This window comes from Bombus huntii, chromosome 4 (genome assembly GCF_024542735.1).
Source record: "Bombus huntii isolate Logan2020A chromosome 4, iyBomHunt1.1, whole genome shotgun sequence".
Taxonomy (NCBI): domain Eukaryota; kingdom Metazoa; phylum Arthropoda; class Insecta; order Hymenoptera; family Apidae; genus Bombus; species Bombus huntii.
Window position 1 is genome coordinate 7,152,730 of NC_066241.1, and position 22,560 is coordinate 7,175,289.

The following is a 22,560-nucleotide window of genomic DNA, read 5'->3' on the forward strand; positions in this document are numbered from 1 at the left end:
GAGAGATTTGTAAAGGAAGAATTATAGAGAATAATGAAAAGTCAAATCCTCGTAGAAAGTCGAAGGAGCAAATATCTATTATGCTTGATGCGATTGAATTAACGTTTGTTAGTGGCGTATTTTCCATTGAAACAAGCCATTTAACAGGCAGTAGGCGAGGAACGAAGGTAGGTACGAGCTCCTTTGTAAGAGGCTGCCGCAGCAGCACACGCGGCAATAGGTAAACAGTGCGCAGAATGGTTGATGCATGTGGCCCCATTATTCTCACTCGTCAATCGGATTGTTTCAAATTAATAATTCACCGTGCCGGTTTATACATCACAGTGCATCCTTGTTACGTTACAGCCTCGATATATTCTACGATCGGTGTAATTTAACAATCGTTAGCTGGTAATTAACCCGGTCGAATACAGGTATGTACGTAATTCGGAAAATTTTAATCGACGATATTAGACTTGGTGATTGGAATGAGGAAAATGGAATAGTTCCCGGTGAGAATTAGCTGGCGGCTGTTTGCAATTGGAATAAAAAAACGAAACTCGTTCGTTGCAACAACAAGAGAATAAGATTGGACTTACAAGCGTAGAAATTCAAAAGAAGGCACCTTCGTTCGGTTTTATATAAGCGAAGAAACTGTCGGGTTGATGACAAAAGAAAAAAAATTATTATTATTATAAGAATACTGGAAGAAGTTTAGAATCTTCTGTGTAGTTATTTTGCGCGATTGAAGTTTCACGATGAAAATTGTTGTGGGAGAGCTCGGCATGGGAAAATCGAAATTGCTCGATCTTGGAACGCGGCCGGAACACGTGCGTATTTACGCCAGAAGGGACGCCATTACAGTCGCCTATGAGAAGAAACGCGCGAGCACCCATTGTTTCAATAGCCTTTTCTACCTGCCCTGACTAGCAATGTCCGAAATTTGTTTTTCAAATTGCGACCCTGGGATTTCCCGTCAGCGATCGTTTCTATCGATCGCGAATACCTTACGGCATTCCCTAACACTTTTAATATCTTCAAATCATACCTCTAAGTATACTTAATAACAATACTTCTAGCATTCCTAAGCATCCTTAGTAATAATACTTTTCAAAAATATCCATTAAGTTCGTTTCAATAAGCGTGGGAAGCAAAAATAGCAATATCAGAAAAGATCAGAAGCATCGGTTTTAATCCGCTATCCTCGGAGAGAAAGTTTTCAGGAATTCAATTCTTTGATTTTATCCTACTAACAGTAAGCAAAATAAAATATAGTTGGGTTTATCAAGAAACGTGTGTTGCAAGGTTTACGCGGAGAGAAAGTTTTCACGAATATAATTTTTTGACTTTAACCTACTACCGTAGAGCAGTAAGAAGAGTAAAACGCAGTTGGTCTTATTAAGAAACGTGTGTTGCAAGGTTTACTCACCGACTACGAAATCCAGATGACATTCTAGAGCACTAAACCCGACGATAACAAATCAGCTCCACGTGCAAACAGTTTAACAGTCACTTTACAACGAACATACACCTCTCAAGCTTCGAGAAACGCGTTATTACACTAAACAATCCTTCACTGCCGCAAGAACTCGCGAATACCGAGCCGAGTATAGGCTCGTAAAACGGAAGAAGATCGCTCGGCACGCTCCCTCGGAACCAGCAATTTCTACGCCATCCTCGTTGAAACGTTCCACGGAATATTCTTCCTTCTTCTCAATTAGAACATGCAAAATAGAAACGTCGCCTATTAATTAAACAATATCGACGATTCCAATGGAAACTATCTAAACGAAGGCCCCACTGTCTTTCCTCGCACGAAAAATTTTCGTTCGTTCGCAATAGACTTTTTAATACCTGGCATTCGAGATCTAAGCCGACCTTCGGTCCCTTGGGATTCGCTCTTAAGAAATCCCAGTATAGAAAACCAGGGACACGAAGGGACAAAAAGGAATTTCAAAGAAGAGATGAAAGATATGGAAGAAATATGAAACTTAGAGGAATTAGAGAAATTACTTAAACGAATATATATACTTCTAAATTCGAACCTCTCGATCCAAATGGTAGTTGCGGAGAAGCGAAACCAGTTGTGGTCGCGGAGGACACTAATGGTCGATAGGTAGGTTCGCCGGTTCGAGGAGCGACTGTTATCAGCGGGAGAGGAAAAGCTCGATAGTCCAGCCGTGGTGAACGACAGCGTAACATCGACTGCGTGTAGCGCACTCGACGTGTTTCCAGGTGTGCGCCAGTAGGCACAAGCCAGAGAGCACAGCGTGGCTGATGAAACGAGCGGGGAAACTAAAGTCCCATAGGATACGCGGTCGCTTCTATACACTGTGTACACCTAGATAGTTATGAAGGCAGGTGCCGGCAGTCAGGTGAACGTGGCGGAACACAGGAAGTGCCAGAGACAGAGAGGCATTACAAAACTATGGAACGGTGGGGAGGGGCAAAAGACGATAGAGGAAAGAAAGGAAAAGAGAAGAATACCGTGTGACTCGTCGAGTCGCGTGCCCCGTGCCGTCGCGATATTAATTTTCCTTCGTAAACTCGCTGTCTCGTAGCTTTCATATCGAAGGCTTCTAGCAGCTTCGCCAGGTGTTTAAAAACATTCCACGAATTTCTTAACGCATTTACATCCTACACGCGTACGTAGACAAATCACCGACGTTCAATTTGCTCGCAGCAGACTCGCTGTACAAACATGCTGACCTTTTACTCGAGAAAGACCCAGCTACGAATAACATAAAGCTTCGAAACACGTGTTCGTCCGTTCGCCTGGTCGAAATTTGAAAAGGAAAATCCTTAATCCTCTGGTCCTTTTATTCGCACCATGAACGGACATTGAAGCAACGACGGTCATTCTAGGAATCGTCGAGCTCGCTCTGTACTTGTTAACGACGAAACCAGCGACCAACATCACACGACGTTCAATGCGACTCGACAAATCCTTTCTCTCTTTGATTCGTTAGAACCATCGACGATCAATGAAAACGGATATGGAGTCTTGTAAACGTTCCTACAAGCTGAACCCCTAACGGCTGAAAAAGTAGAACGCGAAATTCCAATATGTCGTTGCGTTATCAATCCACCACCCTATCTGTTTGCCGCGACGAAACGTACACAACGACGAATAGGGCCGCGTTGTTATGCTACTTGCGACTTCATGGTGTACAGTGTACAGTGTACAGGAATAGCTTGCGAGACATAGCCCCACCTTCGCGTCCCACGTGCGTGTATGCGGCACACCATATTTCCCGCATGCAACAGTGTACGCAAGTGCAACACCATCCGACGAAGTCGTTGACTGGAAAACGAGCAGGGGGCCTAGGAAGGGGTACGGGGAACGGTGGCGGCACGCTCTTCGTACGCTCGTTTATTCGCACTTTTACCCGGTTCGCTTAAGTGCGCCCGGTTTGTTTATCAGACGCTTCTTGTTTTCAGAACCAAGCCTCTGTTATCCTCCTGATACCGTGATACACTTTGCGAAGCTTCAAACTGGCAGACGTTTTATCCTGTTACGATTCTCTTCGCTTTTCCATATTCAAATCTTGCTGTTGTTTTCGAAATATTCTAATTACACTGAACGTAGGTACAAACGCGAAATCTTTTATCCAAATCGAGATTAAAAAATTAATAGCAAAGCAATGCTTCTTTCGCAAAGAAGCTCGTTTTTCGGCGTACAGAAATATCTGTGATGCTTGCTTCTATGTCTGAAAACACATTTTTTTTTCCCCTAGGAAAAACCGTTAGACCCATTACCAGTGCTGATTGTTCATCGCCCCGAGCAAGAATTCAGTATGTGCAAGTCAGAGTTCCACTTTTTACGCCATAGAAAATCGCGTTACGGACACAATTTTTCTGCAAAGTCTCTAATAGTCCATCGATGCGATTGGAATCCGTACAAACCGCGGTGTAATATCTGAATTTATTTGATCGCTGTTGAAATCGATTACTCATAGTGCGTAAACAGCATTGAATTTGCAATTGTTATAAAACTTTTTTTTAATTAGATATGCGATCACAACACGTTCACGTCATACCTTAATCGTTTAGAAACGAAAACGAAGAGATTAGTTATGGTACATAAGCAGCATTGAAGTTGCAGTTACGTTACAAAATCCTTTTCTAAATTTCATGCGCAATCGTAAGTCGTTTGTATTATATTTCAATCGTTTCGGAAACGGCAAAGGAAAGACGACAATTAAATTAAGGAAACATGAAACGTAAACGGATATACTAAGTTATGACTATTGAACGTAAACCTGTAATATTAAAGTTTAGATGTTTCCTTCTAATTTACAAACGAACTCGATTCATAGGAGATTAAATTAAGCACGATCGAAGAATTTACTCGTGATCGTAATGTTTGAACCTCCGTGACTTCCTGTGCAACCCGCCTTTCCGGTACCCCCATCTGCCAGCCCACGCACTCTAAGGTTTCGTTCAAACATTTCCGTTCTTTTCCATTGGCCACTTCGAGTATGGCAATGTTCATTCTCCAGTCGGATTCAGATGGCAGTATAGTACGGTAATGCGAAATATTCGCAACACTGGTGGTAAGTTTTAAACAGATAAAAAATATATATTAAATATACGCAGTATATATAATTACTTCACTGGGGTTGTTTATGCAAATTCATATTGTTGTTAATATAAATCGAAAAATAGAATCTCGATAGAAGCATGCGTTACGTGGATTTTGGCACTTTCAAATTTTCCATAAAGGAGTAAACATTTGCAGTTCAATTTTTGTATATACAAATATTATAATTTAATATATTAATATATTTAATATACATGATATTAATTTTTCTTTTGGATCCAATGTCTTATATTTTACGTCCGTTGTAATCTCTTTTATTACAAGTGTTGAGTACGAGGGAAGTTATAGATATCGTTTGTAAAACATGATCACGTCAATGTCCTAGATATGATCAGAGAAATGCTCGTTGCTCAAATTGAATGTTGGTATGTATTCTCATGGTGATTTATGAAGACCGTTTATCGCTACCTCCTACCGAGACTCTTCTTGCGGATGCAACGACCCTCAATGTTTCAGTTTCCTGGTCTGGAATGATCAACATTTTCTGCACCTTATGCGGTTCATCTTTACCTAAAGCATGGTCGTGCATTAACACTATACTCTCATTTACAGAGTTAGAATCCCGAGAATAACCAAAACTCGCTAATAACTGTTCTGGTAGATCTCTCAGTGTGGATCTTCTTCTTCCAAAAATCTGGCTTACTCTTGGAATAGGAGTTGAAGACGTTCTTCCTGAAATCATCCTAGGTAAATTGGCTTCTGATGTTTGAGAGCCTCTACTTACTAGAAATTGTAATAACGATAACCGAATGAAGTATATTTATCTATTTCGAATATTAAACAATTAATTATTATTATATTTTTAATATAATTATTGCTTTTTTTACCGAAGATAATGTCTGATGCATTCATGGTCGACAAATAGTCTTTGAAACTTTCCCATTTGTTGTTAGAATAATGTTTAAACTTTTTGAAATATTTTCTGGTCTTTGTATTGGGTTCGCATAATTTCTTTACTTTGGTTATCAAGTCTTTAGACATTTCTCTTGCAATTTCTAATCTCTGACAGAGATCGATAGGGTTTTGTTCCAGAAAATATCTTGTATTATCGTTCGTTTTTTCCATAATGAACTGATTAGTCTTTGTGCCTTCCGATTCATAGACTTTTACTCGAGGTACCAAACGACGCAACTTCCCGTGCAATTTCTCAATTTCTTCCAGCTTTTCTAAAATTTCCTTCACATACCTTTCGGACATATTGCGCCTCATAAAACATGCAGCATGTTTGCAATTTCCAAAAAAATATGTATTTATTGCATTTTTTAATTAAATACAGAAACAAATGAGCAACGTGCGAATCTCAATTTACTTCATGATAATGTCATAAGGGACCTGTAACCTATTTTCATATAAAAATATAACAAACATCCAATGTAACACAGAAGAAAAATTATCTTTTCATGTTGAAAAATAGACTTTATAATTTTGGACTTTTTATTTCGAACGTATAATATGTCGTCATATAAAAATAGCAATAAACATGTCAGCAAACGTAGAACAAGCAACGCCAAATCGTTGTTATTGCAAGGCCCAAGATGGAGAAAATAGTTTAAATAAGATTGCAGAAATTGTAACTGTTGTAAATCTTAAAGTACAAAAATTGCGGGACGAGGTCAGTGCTCTTAAAAATGTCAGTCTTGATAAAGAAAAAAAGTTGTTTCAGAAAACTGAAACTGCTTGCAGACATTCTTCTTGTTGCAGAAGTGAATTTGACATTTCCTCAAATAATGTAGGATATGATAAAGTTACTGATTCAGAAAATTCAAAGGTTCTTGCAAGTCACATTAAAAATAATTCGATAAATGATTATATGACAGAATATACGAAAATTGATGATAGAACGTCTAACCATGTAGAAGACATAAATAACGTTTGTACGAACGAAAAATTGCAAGTAACAGATTGTAAGCCTATTGTACGGAAGAGAAGAAAAAAGAAAATTTCTCACGGAGTTCAGTGTGACTTAAGAATGGAATGTAAAAGGAAACGAAACTTTTTAAATTGTTTCATAACAGAATCGCATACTAAGGTGCATAATCTGAGATTGAATAAGAAAATGAAATTTTCATCCAAGAGTAATATTCGCACAATTTTTGATCCTGATGTAGAAAAGGTGAAATTAAAAAATATGAAAGAACAGAAAAATGGTCACATTTTCCAATTAGACACTTACGCACATGACGAAGACAATGCAGTTCGAGGAAAAGGCCGTCAGATGAGTAAATTAATTAAAAATGAACCTAAAAAGGAAACATTGCAAGAAATCAAAATGATGGAAAACGAACTGACCGAATATAAAGGGGACCTACCAGAAAGTACGGAAGATGAACGTGAATCATTCAAACACTCGATGACAAGTCGAATGAGTGGTGGTGCAGAAATTCGTGGGAACTACCTAATTTCCGACTTCCACAACAAAATGCAAAAGATTAATTTATACAAGAACGTAAAATTTGATGCAATGAATGTAAAAAGAAGATTGGATGCCTGTATAAACGAATTGAATGGAATAATCGAAGACGTTTCTATAATTTTACCAGATATGAATGTCTCGAAAAAATTGCAAAAGTGAAATATAAAAAATGTTCGAATAATGAAACAGAAGATTTTTCATTTTAATATCATTTTCAGATTAAGGCATAATATTGATTGGTAAAAAAAAAGAAAACTGTATTTTTGTTGTCTTCTTTGTACATTTTTACACATTACGGAAGCTTTTTTTCAAAAACATTCGATTATGAAATCTTCTGAGTAGAATATTAGGGAATTTTGTCGCATTTATAGTGCAGGTGTAATCGCCCGTAGAGAATGTAACAGCTACTATGATCGTTAATAAAAGTGCATATGTTTTCACACGGTGCATTCAAATCAAACCAACGTAATCTCGGTGCACTTCAAGATGCATGAACGATTACTATTCAGCGAGGCCTACGGGGGTGAGAAGGATAGGTTTTTCGTCAAATCAAAAGGTAACTGTATTCTGACATGACAAACATCACTGTTAGTTTACCTAACCTATCGTTCGTTTTGGTCTACAGACGAGCAATCGATAACCGAACTGTTATCAGACACAACTAGAACGAAGTCTTTTTATTCTGGTTTCATATCGATTGTAAAAGAGGTATTTTTACCTCAAGGATATCCCGATAGCGTTCACCCTGATTACACTCCTTATCAAATATGGGATACAGTTCAGGTTAGTTTGCATAGAAAGCTGCAAACGTTATTTATATTTTATGAGTGAAACTACTGTTCACGAACGAAATTACACCATTATCACTACTCTTTTATTTGTTATAGGCATTTGCAAGTACCATAATGGGTACACTTACAACACATTCTATCATGCAAGGGGTAGGTGTAGGTGAAGCGGCAGCTACTCCGCTAGCAGCAGCTATAACATGGATATTAAAAGATGGGACTGGAATGATTGGTCGTATTGTGTTTGCATGGTGGAATGGGTAAATAAAATCATATATAGGAATACAATACTTCTAATGAATCTCTACAAAAGCAGCAATTATCTTTCATTCATTAGGACAGATTTAGATGGACAATGTAAAAAATGGAGGCTTTTTGCTGATATTCTTAATGATTTAGCAATGGGATTAGAATTATTCTTACCCTATTTTTCTTCCTATTCACTTGGAATATTGTGCATTTCGACAGCGATGAAATCGATTGTCGGTGTTGCTGGTGGGGCAACAAGGGCAGCGCTTACACAGCATCAGGTACAAAAGGCCTAAAACAGATTTGATTTTATTAGTTATAACATATTAATTTGCATTACAGGCATTACAAAATAATTTGGCAGATGTATCTGCTAAAGACGGAAGTCAAGAAACATGCGTAAATTTAATAGCATCCTTTGTTGGTATTCTAATACTTTCAATTTTTCACAATGGACGGTAAATATTTAATTACATATATCTATTGTTTTCGTAATAAGTGAATTTAATTCTGTTAAAAAGCGTGCTAACGATATTATCGATGTACCGATGGTATTATAATCTGTATGTAGATACATAATGGAACTGTATCTCTTCCTCGTGATGATACATCTATATGCAAATTACATGGCTGTAAAAGCATTATGCTTAAATTCTTTAAACGAAGATCGCTTAGCTTTAATAGTAAAAAGTTATATTTCGAATGAAGTCATTCCAAAACCCGAAGAAGTTAACAAAAAGGAATCAGTGTTATTATTAACAAAACCGAGTAAGGATGTTGTATTTTACTTTCAAGCATTAAGTTACTACATGTTGTTGCTCTTTAATTATATCTTTGCAGCAATGAGCATATGTGGATTCAATATCAAAATAGGTGTTTCCCTCGCGGCTCTTATAAAAGAGGATATAATTTTAACAAGTGATACCGAGCTTGCATTGAAGCTTTTCTTAGATAGAAAATACTTGATTTCTATTGATGTACAAAACAAAACTATTTTTATATGTCTTAAAAAAGACGCGCAGCCTTATGATGTCTTGGAAGCATATTTCCATGCTTGCCTTTGCGGCTTGTTTATTTGTATGTCTTTAAAAGTGCCACTTGTAAGTAAATCATATAAATGAATTTTAATGCTTATATTTTGAAGTATTACGTTTCTCCAGGATGTTTTCGTAAAACCCGAAGTGAGCGATCTGTCGTATCCTTTAATGCGACTTTATGTACTTAATAAAAGGTACTCTAATACAAATAATCGCATACAATCATCGAAAGCCATAGAGAGCATTTACGCTACGAATTTATTGATCTCGGGCGAATACAAAGCCTTTATTAGTGACCTTGAAAGTAAAGGTAAATAATTCTATTGTTATGTGATAGAAGTTTTGTATTCTTTTTATTCATATAAATATTGTTTTATTTTTTAGGCTGGATGACAGAAACAAACCTATTACCAGTAGCAGGTTGGAGATTTTTGTAAAAAATCGTAAAATGGTAAAAAAGAAGCGCAAGGACATCGGAAATTAAAATATCGTTCCTTCCATATTATTTACCTCGATAAAATTTTATAATTGTTAATTATTTAAGTAATTTTATTTGCATATCTTGTAACTATCTGTTGGCAATGAGAAAATTATTTATAAATATTTTCTTACAAATTTTTATCACAGGTGATATATTATAGTAAAACTGATATGGAAACCAGTTTATTTCCAATAATTTATAAAAATATAACAAGCCTTTAACCTGTACAAATATTTCAATGAAGTTGAACTAAGACTCTTGTTCCTGTTTAGGGCCAGTCTGTGATAAATGTTTTACTATATCCACCCAGTCCCATCCTCGTGGCCTTTCTCCTTTTCCATCTGCCTTATTCCATTGTCTACGCTTCTGAGCTTTAGTTAAATGTTCCTTCTTTGGCTTCTTTGTTGTTTCCTCCAACTTTGCATAAGAAATTGGTCCTCTTTCATATATATCAAACAAATTTATAGTTTAACATAACTAATTCTTACCTGTTGATTTTCATCTGTTATCTTAAGCTGGTTGGTTTGTAAGTTTAGATCAACTACAGAGTCTGGTTGTGCTGAGATCAACTCAGTATAATGTTCTTGTACATATTGAAATAACGTATAAGTCATAGCACTTCCTAGCCACTGATTCGCCTCTGCTTCCAAATGCTGCAGCACCTTGTCTTTTACTTCTTGCACACTGTATTCCAATCATTCACCTTTAATAAAAGCAACAGACTGCAAGAATAGTCAGTGAACAACATGGTTCCACTTACATGTGCTTGTTATAAAATGTGTTCATGTTAATGGTAGGCCTCTCTGATGGATATGTTGTGCCCCATGAAATTTCCAATAGAAATGATTTCATATCATTGTCCTCTCCATACTATATATAAAGTCAATGTTATACAATATGTAAGGATTATAACTTAGAAGTCATAAAATTTGAATAAACACGATCTACTCGTTATCGATACTGATTTATTTTAAAATTAGAAATTAGAATTATATTTTATGATTTAAGAGTACAATCGTGATTATATTTCACAATTTTTGGAAAGAGCAAACCTTGTATTGAAACGTAGTAGGTGTCAACTGTTTAAAAGCCAAATCTCCTTCATATATCGAAAGAAGAACTTCTCTTTCCTCTTCCTGAAGTTCGGCATCGCCCATCTCCTTTCTCCTGTGTTTGATTTTAATACTCTAATTTTTCCGTTACGCGCACAGCTCATACGTTACTTTGAGGTTAGGAAAACCTATAGTAGACAGAGTCGCTATCACTAAATCGATTGTGTTGCCTTGATCACGTTATGCGCGCCACATTGCGTCACGCTGGAAAGTACTTATTCTCTTTTACCGTAGTACTTATTCTATTATTACCTTATGAGACTTTGCGTCCCATGTCCCGAAATGTATAAAAAATTAGAGGTATCAATGCGCCCTCTACAATCTAAAATGGCGTAAATTGAAATGGAATTGAGGCACTAAAGTTCGTTAAATTGCATTTAAAAAGTTTATCATTTGTTATATTTGTAAAAGTTGGCAAACATATATTCGATTGTGTTGTTAGAACTTCTGACGGTCTACTGATAGCCGTAATGTATTCTGTAGATGGTAAGATATTTGCAGCCAAAAAAAAAAAATAGATGGATGTACGGTGAGGAGTGTTATTCGTTATCGAAGATCGTGGTATCAAGACATCCCCAAACCATAGTAGTTTATATATTATTACTTCTTGGAGTAAAATTTGTAATTTAAATTTTATTTTGTAATTGATTTTAATCTTATAAATTTATTTATATCTTTTATCATTTTGATCTAAATTCAACAAAGTTCTATTTCGTTATATCAAGCTTTTTAAATCATAATACTATTTATAAGAACAATATACAAGGTATAAATCATTTCACGTTTTATTATAGATTATTCACACGATCTTCACTCCTGTCTATAATCTTGGCAAGACCTAATGCCGTTACAAAAGGCTAAAAATGTAAGTCTATTCTTCATATTTTGTTTCAATGATAATTAATTTGAAAAATTAAAAATATTAATTTTTTTACTAAAATAATATCTAAAATAATGAACTTTCAATTTTACAAAATTCTTATTATTATTAAAATTTCAATCTCATTCATTATCTGAAACTTTCTATATGAAGTACTATGTGTTTAAGAATAAATTATAATATTTCACATTCTATTACAGATTTCCTAGTTTCCTTTAACGATGATACTCTTTGATGACGGCCTCGATGTTGACTTTTTCTGAGTTATTACAGCATCGATGACAAAGTTCTCTGAATCACATCTGCATCTAATGGTGAGTCGCATGCATCTTTGTTCCTCTGTTTAAACTCGAACGCGTATCCGATACAGTGGTTATAGTCGAACTGCATGCAGTAAGGTCGACGGTCGGTACTACAGGAAATAATACTGTTATAGTACAGACAAGTCTCGAAACTTGAAATCGCGAATTAAAACTTATTACATAATATTATATTGTTACTAATAGTTATTATTAATAGTATAATGATATAATATTAATAAATTGTTGATAATAATAACTTCTTACGTTTTTCACAATACATGGTTTGAATCATAGACGAAGTATAGAACTGTTGTACCTGGTCAGTGGTTTGAATTAAACCATTTACAATCTTCTCCTACACTGAATCGGTAACATTGGGAATGATGTGTTGGGAAACTGAAATGTAAGGAGGATTTAAGGCGGAATTAAAATGATAAAGGGATTGGATGATGTATCTATTACGTAGCTCGTTCCTTAGATCAACGCTTAAAGATAAGATAAAGCGCGTACATTTTGCTCACTTTTAAGAACAAGCTTCTTGTACATTTCAATTTAATTACAAGCCTCGTTAAGATGTTTCGCCGTTAAATTTAAAGATAGAAAGGATCACAATCTTAGCAAAGAGGTTAAACGATTTTATCTTCTCACATACCAGGTGACGCCACATTTCCATTTTAACTTTACATTAGATTTAATCTACGGTATACAGGCATGAAACAAAAAAGAATCGTTAAGATATTGAAACTTAGGGATTCCCCGCACTAAGTTTCTCAAAATTTTAATATAACTAAAACTCTATCGATAGCAAGCATTAGACTCGATCCAATTCAGAAAAAGACAAAATGCAATTCAGCGACAGGCAGAGGAGGAGAGAAAGATACACCAAATGAGATGTATTATTCAAGTAATTTCGAAGCTGTCATGCACACAAATACAGAGATTTCTCGCGGTATCAGCCGGATTGTGCAGCAGTTTGTTCAGTCGTATGCCACCGCAGCGCAGTAGGTAGCAGGATGTTATAGCACGTTCGAAAGAGAAATGAAGCGAAAAGGGGGTGGCGGAAAAGCGACGGAGAAAACTCGGCAGGAGGAAAAAAAACGTAGTACATATCAAGTGAGTAGCGAGCTATGGATTAATGCGAGTTTCCACTTGGGGAAGCCCAACCCCGCGTTTACACAAACATCAGTTCCTGACCCCATTCCATGTTTCGTTTAAATTTCTCTCATCGCGGAACGTTGTATCGAGGATCGAAGAATATGCCAGCTGTAACAACGCATCATCGGCTTCCTGTCAGACGAATTTTTCATCCTCGTTTTACGCGATGCGATACCGATGTTCGTCCCGTCTCGTTTCCTCCGGAACTTAAATGATATACTAGGAAGAACCGATATTGGCGTATAAACACGAGTTTATTAATGCGTTTCTAGTAAGTTTTTTAAATATTGGCGGTATTTTTTATATATTACACATTTAGACTAATTTTGCCTCGTATATCGACGCCCCGGAAGTTCAAAGTGTACTTTTTATATCGGAAAAGGTATCGTGAGGTAAATCTTGTTCACATTGTTGGAAACATCATGGTAAATTAGATTTAAAAGAATGCTGGCTCCAGTCATACTGTCTGACTAAACATAGCAAACGTATTGAACTATAAAATTATATGTCAACATATCGCAAACTATACTACTCTACTACTATACTACTCAAACAAATATCTCAATTAAAATTCTAACAATTAATAATAATAATAATTCAATATTTTCACGAGACAAAACAAAGGAATTATTTCCTGTTAAATTATGCTACATAGAGCCAGGATCATAAAGAAAATTGCAAAATCTCGAGTAATTTTATCTGGATTACCGAGAACTCAGTGGGCGATAACAAGAGATGTACTTTTAGCTGTTCTTTGCGTAGATCGATGGGCGATCGGGCGAGACAAACGATCAGAAATCGGTGATCGTTTCGCAAACGCACGTTTGGGACAAGTGGCGAACATAAGTCACGCACACCCTCTCGCTATCCACCGCAAAGGAGGCTTCGTCGAATTCGTCGATGATTCCCTGAAATCCTCGGAATTATATTGCTCGTACGCACCTGTATTTCGCAGTAGACGCGTGTATGAGACGATGCTCTTCTACGAATTCGGCCTGCACGACATCCCTGCCTCAAATGTTCCGCCTGTCCATTATTCATCGTGGCCATTGCAACCGTGCACGCACGTTTCGTGCGCGAATTTTTCGTTTAACCCGGGTACCTGGGGCTTGTAGACAACCCGACTCATCCCTTTGTCGGCTCGAGGAAAAGAGAAAATGCTTTGGTGAAAATGAAATGTCGCTTCTCAAAATAAAATACATTATATAAATGTGGTTGCTCTAGGTTTCGATGTGTCGTTCGTTTTTCCTTCTTTTCGGATGAAGTTTAGATGCGCTGGAAACTATCGTCGATTCTTTAGGTGGAATATCTTTTTTAAAGATACGACCTACTATGTTGATTTACACATTCGTGTTCAAAGGGAAACATGTCTGTTTATACTTACGATACTTAGGTTTATACTACACTTTATATATATTATATTAATAATTCCTAATGCTAGAAACAAGTGGTCAAAATGACAATCGTTTCAAGAAATTTTTTAAGCAATTTATATTCGACTTTATATTCAATTTGTCACGAAGAAGTATATCTTTCAGTTTAACGATGCAACGGTAAAATACAAGTTTCATTTCCGTACAAGTATCATTTTACAAAGAGCGAGTCGTAAATCTATACGATCTTCAATAAAAATGACAAATGACGAATACGAAGAGCGTAACGTTAATCTAAGAAACGTGAATAATTTGGATTATGAAAATCATTACGATACGTCAGAAAAATCTCCAACTTCCAACAGGAGTTCTCATTCTGTTGAATATTAGCATCGTCTTGTCCTACTACTAAGAGGATCTCCTTATACTTCCTTTATTGACTTCATGATATCGGAAATGCAGCGAGCAATTTCGACCAGGAACACTCGTACAACATCCGTAACGAGCTTTCTCACTCTCGGTGGATAAAGACAATAATAATCGCGAAAAGAAAAAGGTAAGGGTGGCGCCGTGGTGTCGCGAGTGCATCGATCACAAAGAATCGCCTAAGTACCAGTGATTCAGAACACCGGCCTGCCTCCCTCGGCTTGTAAGTGCCTGTACGTGGCCGGCCCTCTCTCTAGTTCGAGCACGAGGAGCCTCATGAAACATGGATCGAGAGTCGCCCTGTGAAGAAGCTGCGGGAAAGAAGCCGACCGCCTGCCGTGTGCTTGCCGATCATCGCCGATAGTGATGGGACCAATACCCTCGCGCGTCATACCGACCAAAATTTCTTCATTTCAAGAGTTAGTTTTCAGAAGTTGAAGTCACACGTAAATCGTTTGGTATCGATGTTCAGGCTGGAACGGTACTCTGACAAGACATTTACATACATAAATTATATCTATTTATAGGGATACTAGGAACATCGGTTTGTATTTTATTAAGAAATTGTATGTAGGAAATTGAATATTTTTCACTATTTTTCGCAAGTTTTTGACGTCTGAGTATTAACTTTTGTATCTTTCTCCTTAGGAAAGTCCTTCAGTATTTCGTTGAATTAATCTGCATGTGGTTTGCTATCGTCGAGTACGATATTTTAAGCAACGTTAATACAAAGAAAATTTCCATAAGAAGTTAGGAGAGGTAGCTCAGAAGATATATGTCGCAGAGAAGGAAATTACTTTCTGGTATTTCTATAATAATAGAGAAACAGAGAGAAGAACAGCTGAAGCGTAGTGCTGTGTGTAACGATTGTTGTTGTGTATGAAGCCGCTGAAGGTACATGTTAGATGCAATTCTACAGGAAACTTTGTAAATCTCAAAACACGAAGATGGAAGCTGGAGTAGCGGCGAATTTTTCTAGATATAGACACATAGAAAGCTAGAGCAAAGTTTGGAAAGATATAAAAATAGGAGTTTGAAAATCCCAAAAATGGAAATTTCAAAATAGAGAAATATAATTGCAAAATAATAGAGGAACGAAGATGGTAAAAATTTAAAGGTATAAGCAGACTCGAGAAGAGATGATTTGACAAAGATTATGACGTTGAATGATCCATGATCGGTCCCATCACTAATCACCGATGTGACTACGCGGTTACTTCTCCTTGAGCGGTCGCGCAAGAAGAGCTTCCTGGCGCTGTTGATTCACGGAAATTAGTGCCACCGCGGTGCGTGCACTGAACATTACTCCGTAGCTCGATATGCATTATGTAAAACCGTCGACTACCGCGTCGTAATTGTATCGTTTTGATAAGTAAGCTAGCACGCTAAAGCTGCTTTTCTTCCTCATCTCCGACTTTTCCGACTTCTCTGACTCCTCTGTGTTTCTTGCGTTCATCCCTTCTTCTATGTCTGTCCACTCGATTCCATGTAGAACTTAATTTCGATCGATGGAAACGTTCGACGAAATTTTCTTTTAAATTCGCGTGGTCTAAAATTCGACAGACGACCGTGCGAACTATGCCGGTCTATTTAATTTTGCGATATTTAGCTGTGAACGATTTTCGTGAATTTCATTCGACAGAATGTATGTACTTTTGACGATTAAAGTGGAATAATATTACATTGCACGGAGTAAAAGAGATTCGGATAAATTGTAACGATTAATAATTTCGAACGAATTCGAGCGTTTTATTGTTATCTCCTAGTACGTAGAAATAAATTTTGTGCAAGAAGATTAGTATTCCTTTGAATATGATACATTTTGATAATTGAAGATTAATTAAAATAATATGTAGAAATTTAAAAGAATCTTCTGTTATAAGTCGAGGGAAGATTCTCTCGAACGATACTGTAGATTCACACAGTTCAGAGATTCATAGTTCATAGAATTCGGTTAATCACGATGCAGTTTATGGTAGTTTATGCTGGGTACATTTAGAGTGCATTAGAATTGAACGGTGCAAAAGGTTTAACGCAGTTTATAACGAGAACGATGGTGCAATAATCGTGGTAGCATTTAGTGGGTTTTGGTATTAGAGAACCTGTTTTTGAACAAACACGATTAAAGATTAGCGTAATCATGCTACGATCATTTTGTCAGATTAACTCTTTCGTTGAATGGTTGCACGTTTGAAGTCAATTTAAGTCCACTTGTGCTAATACGATATTAATTTAGTTATCCATTAAATTATCCACCAATCGATTACTGCATATTAATTCTTAATATTATCCGTTAAAGATTCTTATTAAATTTCTTAACTGTCGCATCATAGCATTTACACAAAATATTCTGAAGACGTGAACGACAAGATAGGAAACGAGAAGCAGGATACCAAAGATTCTACTAACATCAAGAGAAGATATTTGTCATGGATGATATATGTGGTTGACAATCGAAATCGAGGAAGACAGGTCGCGGAGGTTCGCCATTTCAAAGGACAAATAGAAAAGGCATCGTCTCTCTGCTCGATTGCACGGCACCTACCGAGATATTTGTCCCAGAGATGAAATATGTGCGGTGCAATTAGAACAGAATGCCAGCAGCAGGCTTTATGAAGAAGCGAACAGATGCTCTAAGAAATTCACGTAATCGGATGAAACACGCGAAGAAGATTTCATAATTAATTAGAATGGACAGAGAAAGGAACGAGTCGATCGTGGGCAATAAACGAACAGAAAATATTTGCAAAACCATACCATTTATTCGTGGTGTTAACACGCGTTATAATAATTTTCTAATCCCTTACACCTGCTCGTCTTAAGCTTTTCGAGCTTCTCCTGAAAATCACGATAACCATTACTCTACTTAAAATATTTTTTACATTTTTATTTATTTACATTTTTTATATTTTTATATATTAACATATATATTAATATACCATTAAATAACGCCACAATACGTAAAAATTCGCGCTCTATTTATCAAAGACTATAGCCAAGCGTTGCAATAATTTTCTAATCTGTCGCACCGTGCAACCTCAAGCTCTTCGAATTTCCACTAGGAAACCTTAAACCACGTTCCATGGCTCCTTAAACTCGCGCTCTTGGTCGCGTTAATTCCCGGTATTATCAATTCAAGAGACCGAAGCTCCAGAGGCACTCGACGCGTCATCAATAAACGATCACCGCTAAGTTTCGTCTAGTTGATCCTGTCTCGTGGATCGCGCGCGTGGGTCCCCATCGATCATCTTCATCGTGTGTCGGCAGCGTTCGAGGAACGAGATCCGGTAATAGAAAAAAGGTATACGCACACCGACACGGGATAAAAAGGAAGAAAAAGGAAGAAAATGAAATTGATCCTGGCCAGTTGCTTGATCGTGTAGATTCTATACCGTAGCGACTCGTTACAAAATACTCGATACTCACAGGAGGTCGGGTTTTCGTTCGAAACGGCTCTATCTTCATGCGAAACGACGAGAGAAGCAGGTGGCTACGCGGCCATAAATGGGTGATGGACGACGTAACGATCTCTTCACTCTCTCTCTCATGGACGTCACAATTAGCCATCTACGTAGACACGGCTACGAACGAACAAACGGACCGAACAAACTGTCTGTCTATCTGTTTGTCTGCGGGGCTCTGTCGGCGGCGCCGACCAGGAGGAATTGCGTTCGTTCAATTAACGACAAACTCGATTAACCGTGTCCCCTCTGGTGGTGAATGGGTTGGCGCGAATATAAATTAGCGACTTCGATCGATTGTTTTGGCCTAGGTCCGGGAGAGATCATGGAACCAGGTGAGAAATCGCATGACGACCGATCGCCACGCATCTATACTTTGACTCGATTTTCATCCAAGTTCTTAATACGTAGAAGAAATCTGTACGATTTCGTACATATTAGGATAAAATTGTGTATCTTGTTAGTTTGCATAATTAATTAAAAAAAAAAAGAATCGATTGTCACTTGGCAATTGTTTATATTATTATCGTATTTATTTATGTTACATTATTTACTGGCGAATAATTATAAAAATTATCTCTCATCTATTCAAGCGTTTGACCTAGTCGATAGAAATTGTTTACAAAACATTGCGGTAAATTATCAAGTTTCTTGTATCTTCGAGCGTGCTGATCTTATTATTTTCAACGATTCTTAAAAGCGTATTACAATGTTTTGATAATCACTAGGCAAGTTAATATAGGATTCTCGTTATCATTTACCGTGACCTTTAGGGAACTTATTGGAAAGATACGACTAATAAATTTAATACACTAAAAGCTTGTAAAAGCTATTCGAAGAAATTCGTGTTCGATATTTGAAGAAAAGATTGGCGAACTTATAGATGCCGAAAGGTACAAAAGGTATAATGGAAATACATTTCTTTTAAGTTCTTCTTAACTGTTGCTACGAATTTTCCGAACAATTTAATACCTCGGAATGAAAGTCACGTTTTCTCATTTGTATTCTACAATCAGTTCCACAATCGATTCAGCTCCAAAGGGAGCACGCAACTTTTTGATGCTGGTGGCCAAGAACCTAATTATCCGATTCTGAAGGAAGCTTGAAAATCGAAGTTCTTCACGATGAGTTAACGTTATCAACGAAGTTGTTCTCACCACGAACAAACTTTTCTGTTCCTTCTTCCAAATTGCTGTTCGATTTCCTGTGATCGTACCGTGCAGCAAAAGCCAGGTTTACTTGAAAAAGCTAAACAAGCGCTCGGGGCGGGTTCTTTTTCTTTTTTTCATTCGAGAAAGTCGGAATGGCATCAGGATGTTTATAATTGAAGGAACAAAAGAGAATAGAATAGTAGAAGAAGATACAGAAAAAAATAGATGCTGGAAGAGAATAAAATCTATTCGCGTTTGGCTGACCGAAATTTCGAGTCACGTGTTGTACTTTTGGTTCCGCACTTTTGACATTTCACGTGCTTTTCACCGACAGACAGCGATTTTCAATGGGATCGTCCTGCGGAAAGAGAGACTTCAAAGGGAGCGGTATTCGCAAATTGAGCGGAGTCAGTTGGAATACCTTTTTGTAGCCTGGAAAATGCAAAATTCGGTGCACGGCCAACAATTGGGGCAAAAAAAGACAAAAGAGGCGAGAAGGACAAAAAAAGAAAAATGAAAAATTTCAAATCTTTTTAACGCTGTACCGCTTGTATCGTTGTCGAAAATTGTAATTGCCATTGAAAACGATATCGCGTTATCCTACTCGCGTCAAATTCAACGTATTCCTCCTTCTTTCAAAGTAATAAGCAAATAAAAATAGTAAGTAAAAAATGAGTTGTATTTCTGGAACTAGGCAAAGAATTCCAAAGAAATTGCAATTACCAGAGAAAAATCTCAAATTCTAGAGGATCATCCGGACTACTAAATTACAGATTCTGGAGAAACGTCTAATCTAAAAAATATCTGGGAAGAAGAAAGACTGAACCATCCTTCAAATAACACGATGGACGAATAAGAAAGAACATTCGAACGTCTCGAAAGATTATATTGCCAAAGGGAAATCTTGAATTCCAAATCACTAAATATCAAATTTCAAGTTGTAGAACAACCGAAAAGCAGAGATTCGATCACAGGCAGAGACAGACGTACATCTGCTGCAAGAATCCATCGTAATAGAATTTCCTGCACATCAATATTCGAAGAGCTGCGTTCTTCCAGCGGATTGCTCCAATAAAATCCACGCGCTTTGTAAAAGTCGCATTCTCGCTTTGAGCCTGCCGAGTCTTAGGAAGCCCGATCCATCCTTAGTCGAACTGGGAATAAAAATGAAGGGATTGTTCTAAGATGCTGTTTGATCGTTGCTGCGTCTCGCGCGTTTTTTGCTCTTCCATCGACTCTCAAGAGCGTGCACGAGTCTCTAGATAGTTTGAGTTGGCCAGCTTCTACGAAAGAAGATGGATAGACTTGTTCGCGGCACGCTCTTCTTCGTGTTCTACGTCTGCAAGTTGATTTGCTTTTCTTATCGGTCAAGTTACATACTTTTTCCATGGATCGACACGGCACCCACGATTCTTTCAAAGCTCGGTCGAAAGTGCGTGCAGTTGCTGCAAGCCGATCAAACTTCGTCCCTCTTTTTTCTCTTTTTGGTGAACACGGAACGAGCCACGAGCAAGTTTTTCACGCCGCGCCGCTTCGTAGAACAGAGCGTGCTGTAAATTCTAGCTGAGAGTAGTTGATGATTGAATTATTTACAGACTCGATCGTTCTGCTCTTGCCACCCGGGAGAAACTTAGTTTGACTCTGGCACTAAAGACGAGACGAGGCTGGCGAGTCTGCTGAAATATCAACTTTTCGTTAGAGTGACTTTACCCGTACTTGATGACGATTAAAGTTGTCGTTAGGAATTCGACGATACCTTAATAGGCACTGAGATTGAAAGAGAAAAAAAGCGTTGAGAGTATATCAAGGAATTTCGGGAACTTTTCTCACAGATTTTTCGTATCGCAAAGTGTCTTTAGATAGAGATCATTAACTTCCATTTTCGGTTTATCGTGACAGACGTTCGCGACATGGCAGCACGATGTCGCCTTAATTCTGAGCGGGTTCCAGGCGATTTCTGTCGAAGCCTTAGGCAATGGAGTGGCTGCGCCGGTTACCTCAGAAAATTTCATGGGGTTTCACGATGTCCGATAACGGAGATTGCGTAATAGAGATCGTCTAGCGGGGTTGCTGGTCGAGACCGAACCTCGCTGACTTTCTGACAAAGATCGTGCCTCGTCCTCTGTTATGGGAATTCTAGATGGAAGAGATAAGAGTACAAGGGACAGGTTTCTGGCAAATATAGATATCGACTGCGTGTATGGAGTATGTATTAAGATGTTACCACTTTTTACATTTCTCTATGATAAGAGAATCGTTAAACAAAAATGTATAGGCAACTACCACGACGCATGATCATCAAAAAAACAAAAAAAAAAAGAAAAAGAACAGAATAGAAGAGATATAGAAGAATATTTAATTTAGATATTTAGTTAGCAAGTTACTTACACGAACAGGTAGATGCTTATCCTTTAGAATATCTAGGATCGGATAGGATTATCAGGCAGGGTTTCATTAAATAAGTTCGTCGTAGCTACGAATTCTTTAATTACACGAATTAAGTCTAACGTGTGAAAGTTGACAAAGTGAATTCCCAAAATTGTTCAAAGAAGGAGGTACGTGAGAAAGCGGAGTGCTGAGATTTCTAGACGTAAAACTAGATTTCATTGGACACGCTGCATAGATCAAGGATATTTTCATTTTTCATCAACCACCAGTTGCCTGTTCGCGGTTGGCCATTCCTCGCCAAGTTATACGTTTTGCTGCATGACTTAAAATCTGGTTAGACGTTGTTCCAGCTATATATTTTTGCTTTAATGACGGCAACGATCTCCGAGAATCGCGACGAAGGACGACGAAACAAGATTTTGCTTCGAGAGCTAAATATAAAATATACATTTTTAGAAATCAACGAAAATTGACTGAAAAATTGCGCGAATCGACCGTTTAACTCGAATACGTTCAAACTTCAGTAAGCTAATTAATCTGTTAAGCTACTGTTTATCGGTTTAGATAGAATTAGAAGACGATCTGTAGTCGGAATATTTGTATGAAATTTTTATTTGTCGTATAATGGCCATAAAAAAATTATAGATAAATATTTGTGGCTGTTAAATAATTTCAGAACGAAGAGTTTAGAAAAATTATATTGATCGAGGAATAGCATCAAGTACGAAGTGTGCTATCACAAGTTGAAAAACGGAATTGGAA

The 22,560-nt window shown here is 37.3% G+C and overlaps 4 protein-coding genes and 1 long non-coding RNA gene across 9 annotated transcripts in view; 2 read left to right on the forward strand and 3 right to left on the reverse strand.

The window, feature by feature from the left end:
• LOC126864651 (TNF receptor-associated factor 4) overlaps positions 1 to 8,326 on the reverse strand; it is a 39,582-nt gene extending 31,256 nt beyond the window's left edge. Inside the window, exon 1 of one of the 3 annotated variants that reach the window (XM_050616194.1) lies at positions 8,207 to 8,326. The gene's annotated coding sequence lies outside the window, so the exon portion shown is untranslated. Of the gene's footprint in view, positions 1 to 1,408; positions 1,660 to 8,206 lie in introns of those variants that run through there. The other 2 variants (XM_050616197.1, XM_050616196.1) reach the window with 2 other exon arrangements.
• LOC126864654 (uncharacterized) lies at positions 4,602 to 5,798 on the reverse strand. The gene is made up of 2 exons (XM_050616202.1): positions 5,410 to 5,798; positions 4,602 to 5,305 (listed from the first exon to the last, which is right to left on the reverse strand). The coding sequence occupies exons 1-2, from the start codon at positions 5,789 to 5,791 to the stop codon at positions 4,968 to 4,970; spliced, it is 720 nt and encodes a 239-aa protein (XP_050472159.1). The 5' UTR covers positions 5,792 to 5,798; the 3' UTR covers positions 4,602 to 4,967.
• LOC126864648 (RUS family member 1) lies at positions 7,333 to 9,731 on the forward strand. Its single transcript, XM_050616191.1, has 9 exons — positions 7,333 to 7,551; positions 7,621 to 7,778; positions 7,883 to 8,043; positions 8,121 to 8,313; positions 8,375 to 8,490; positions 8,604 to 8,800; positions 8,873 to 9,132; positions 9,193 to 9,379; positions 9,454 to 9,731. Exons 1-9 carry the CDS (start codon positions 7,482 to 7,484, stop codon positions 9,504 to 9,506), a joined length of 1,395 nt encoding a protein of 464 aa, XP_050472148.1. The 5' UTR covers positions 7,333 to 7,481; the 3' UTR covers positions 9,507 to 9,731.
• On the reverse strand, positions 8,136 to 10,975 carry LOC126864655 (RWD domain-containing protein 4). Of its 3 annotated transcripts, none has more exons than XM_050616204.1 (6): positions 10,915 to 10,975; positions 10,603 to 10,790; positions 10,311 to 10,420; positions 10,039 to 10,234; positions 9,773 to 9,967; positions 8,136 to 8,324 (listed from the first exon to the last, which is right to left on the reverse strand). In XM_050616204.1, the coding sequence occupies exons 2-5, from the start codon at positions 10,705 to 10,707 to the stop codon at positions 9,800 to 9,802; spliced, it is 579 nt and encodes a 192-aa protein (XP_050472161.1). In that variant the 5' UTR covers positions 10,708 to 10,790; positions 10,915 to 10,975; the 3' UTR covers positions 8,136 to 8,324; positions 9,773 to 9,799. The 3 variants fall into 3 exon arrangements, with proteins under 3 accessions (XP_050472161.1, XP_050472162.1, XP_050472160.1); XM_050616205.1 differs by lacking the exon at positions 8,136 to 8,324 and adding an exon at positions 9,406 to 9,641; XM_050616203.1 differs by lacking the exon at positions 8,136 to 8,324 and having other exon boundaries at positions 9,717 to 9,967.
• A 37-nt stretch (positions 10,976 to 11,012) lies between these two features.
• LOC126864669 (uncharacterized) lies at positions 11,013 to 13,243 on the forward strand. The gene is made up of 3 exons (XR_007689283.1): positions 11,013 to 11,148; positions 11,457 to 11,527; positions 11,743 to 13,243. It is a non-coding gene; the product is annotated as an uncharacterized LOC126864669 (long non-coding RNA).
• The last annotated feature ends 9,317 nt before the right edge of the window (positions 13,244 to 22,560 follow it).

Bases quoted from the DNA above. Each gene is read 5' to 3' on its own strand.
- LOC126864654 (XM_050616202.1), bottom strand. From the start codon at position 5,791: ATGAGGCGCAATATGTCCGAAAGGTATGTGAAGGAAATTTTAGAAAAG. The intron at 5,306-5,409 runs GTAAAAAAAGCA...TACAATTTCTAG, and splicing joins TGCATCAGACATTATCTTCG to TAAGTAGAGGCTCTCAAACA.
- LOC126864648 (XM_050616191.1), top strand. From the start codon at position 7,482: ATGCATGAACGATTACTATTCAGCGAGGCCTACGGGGGTGAGAAGGAT. The intron at 8,044-8,120 runs GTAAATAAAATC...TTCATTCATTAG, and splicing joins GTGTTTGCATGGTGGAATGG to GACAGATTTAGATGGACAAT. The intron at 9,133-9,192 runs GTAAGTAAATCA...ACGTTTCTCCAG, and splicing joins TGTCTTTAAAAGTGCCACTT to GATGTTTTCGTAAAACCCGA.
- LOC126864655 (XM_050616204.1), bottom strand. From the start codon at position 10,707: ATGGGCGATGCCGAACTTCAGGAAGAGGAAAGAGAAGTTCTTCTTTCG. The intron at 10,421-10,602 runs GTTTGCTCTTTC...CTTTATATATAG, and splicing joins CTACTACGTTTCAATACAAG to TATGGAGAGGACAATGATAT. The intron at 10,235-10,310 runs GTAAGTGGAACC...ATTGGAATACAG, and splicing joins ACATTTTATAACAAGCACAT to TGTGCAAGAAGTAAAAGACA.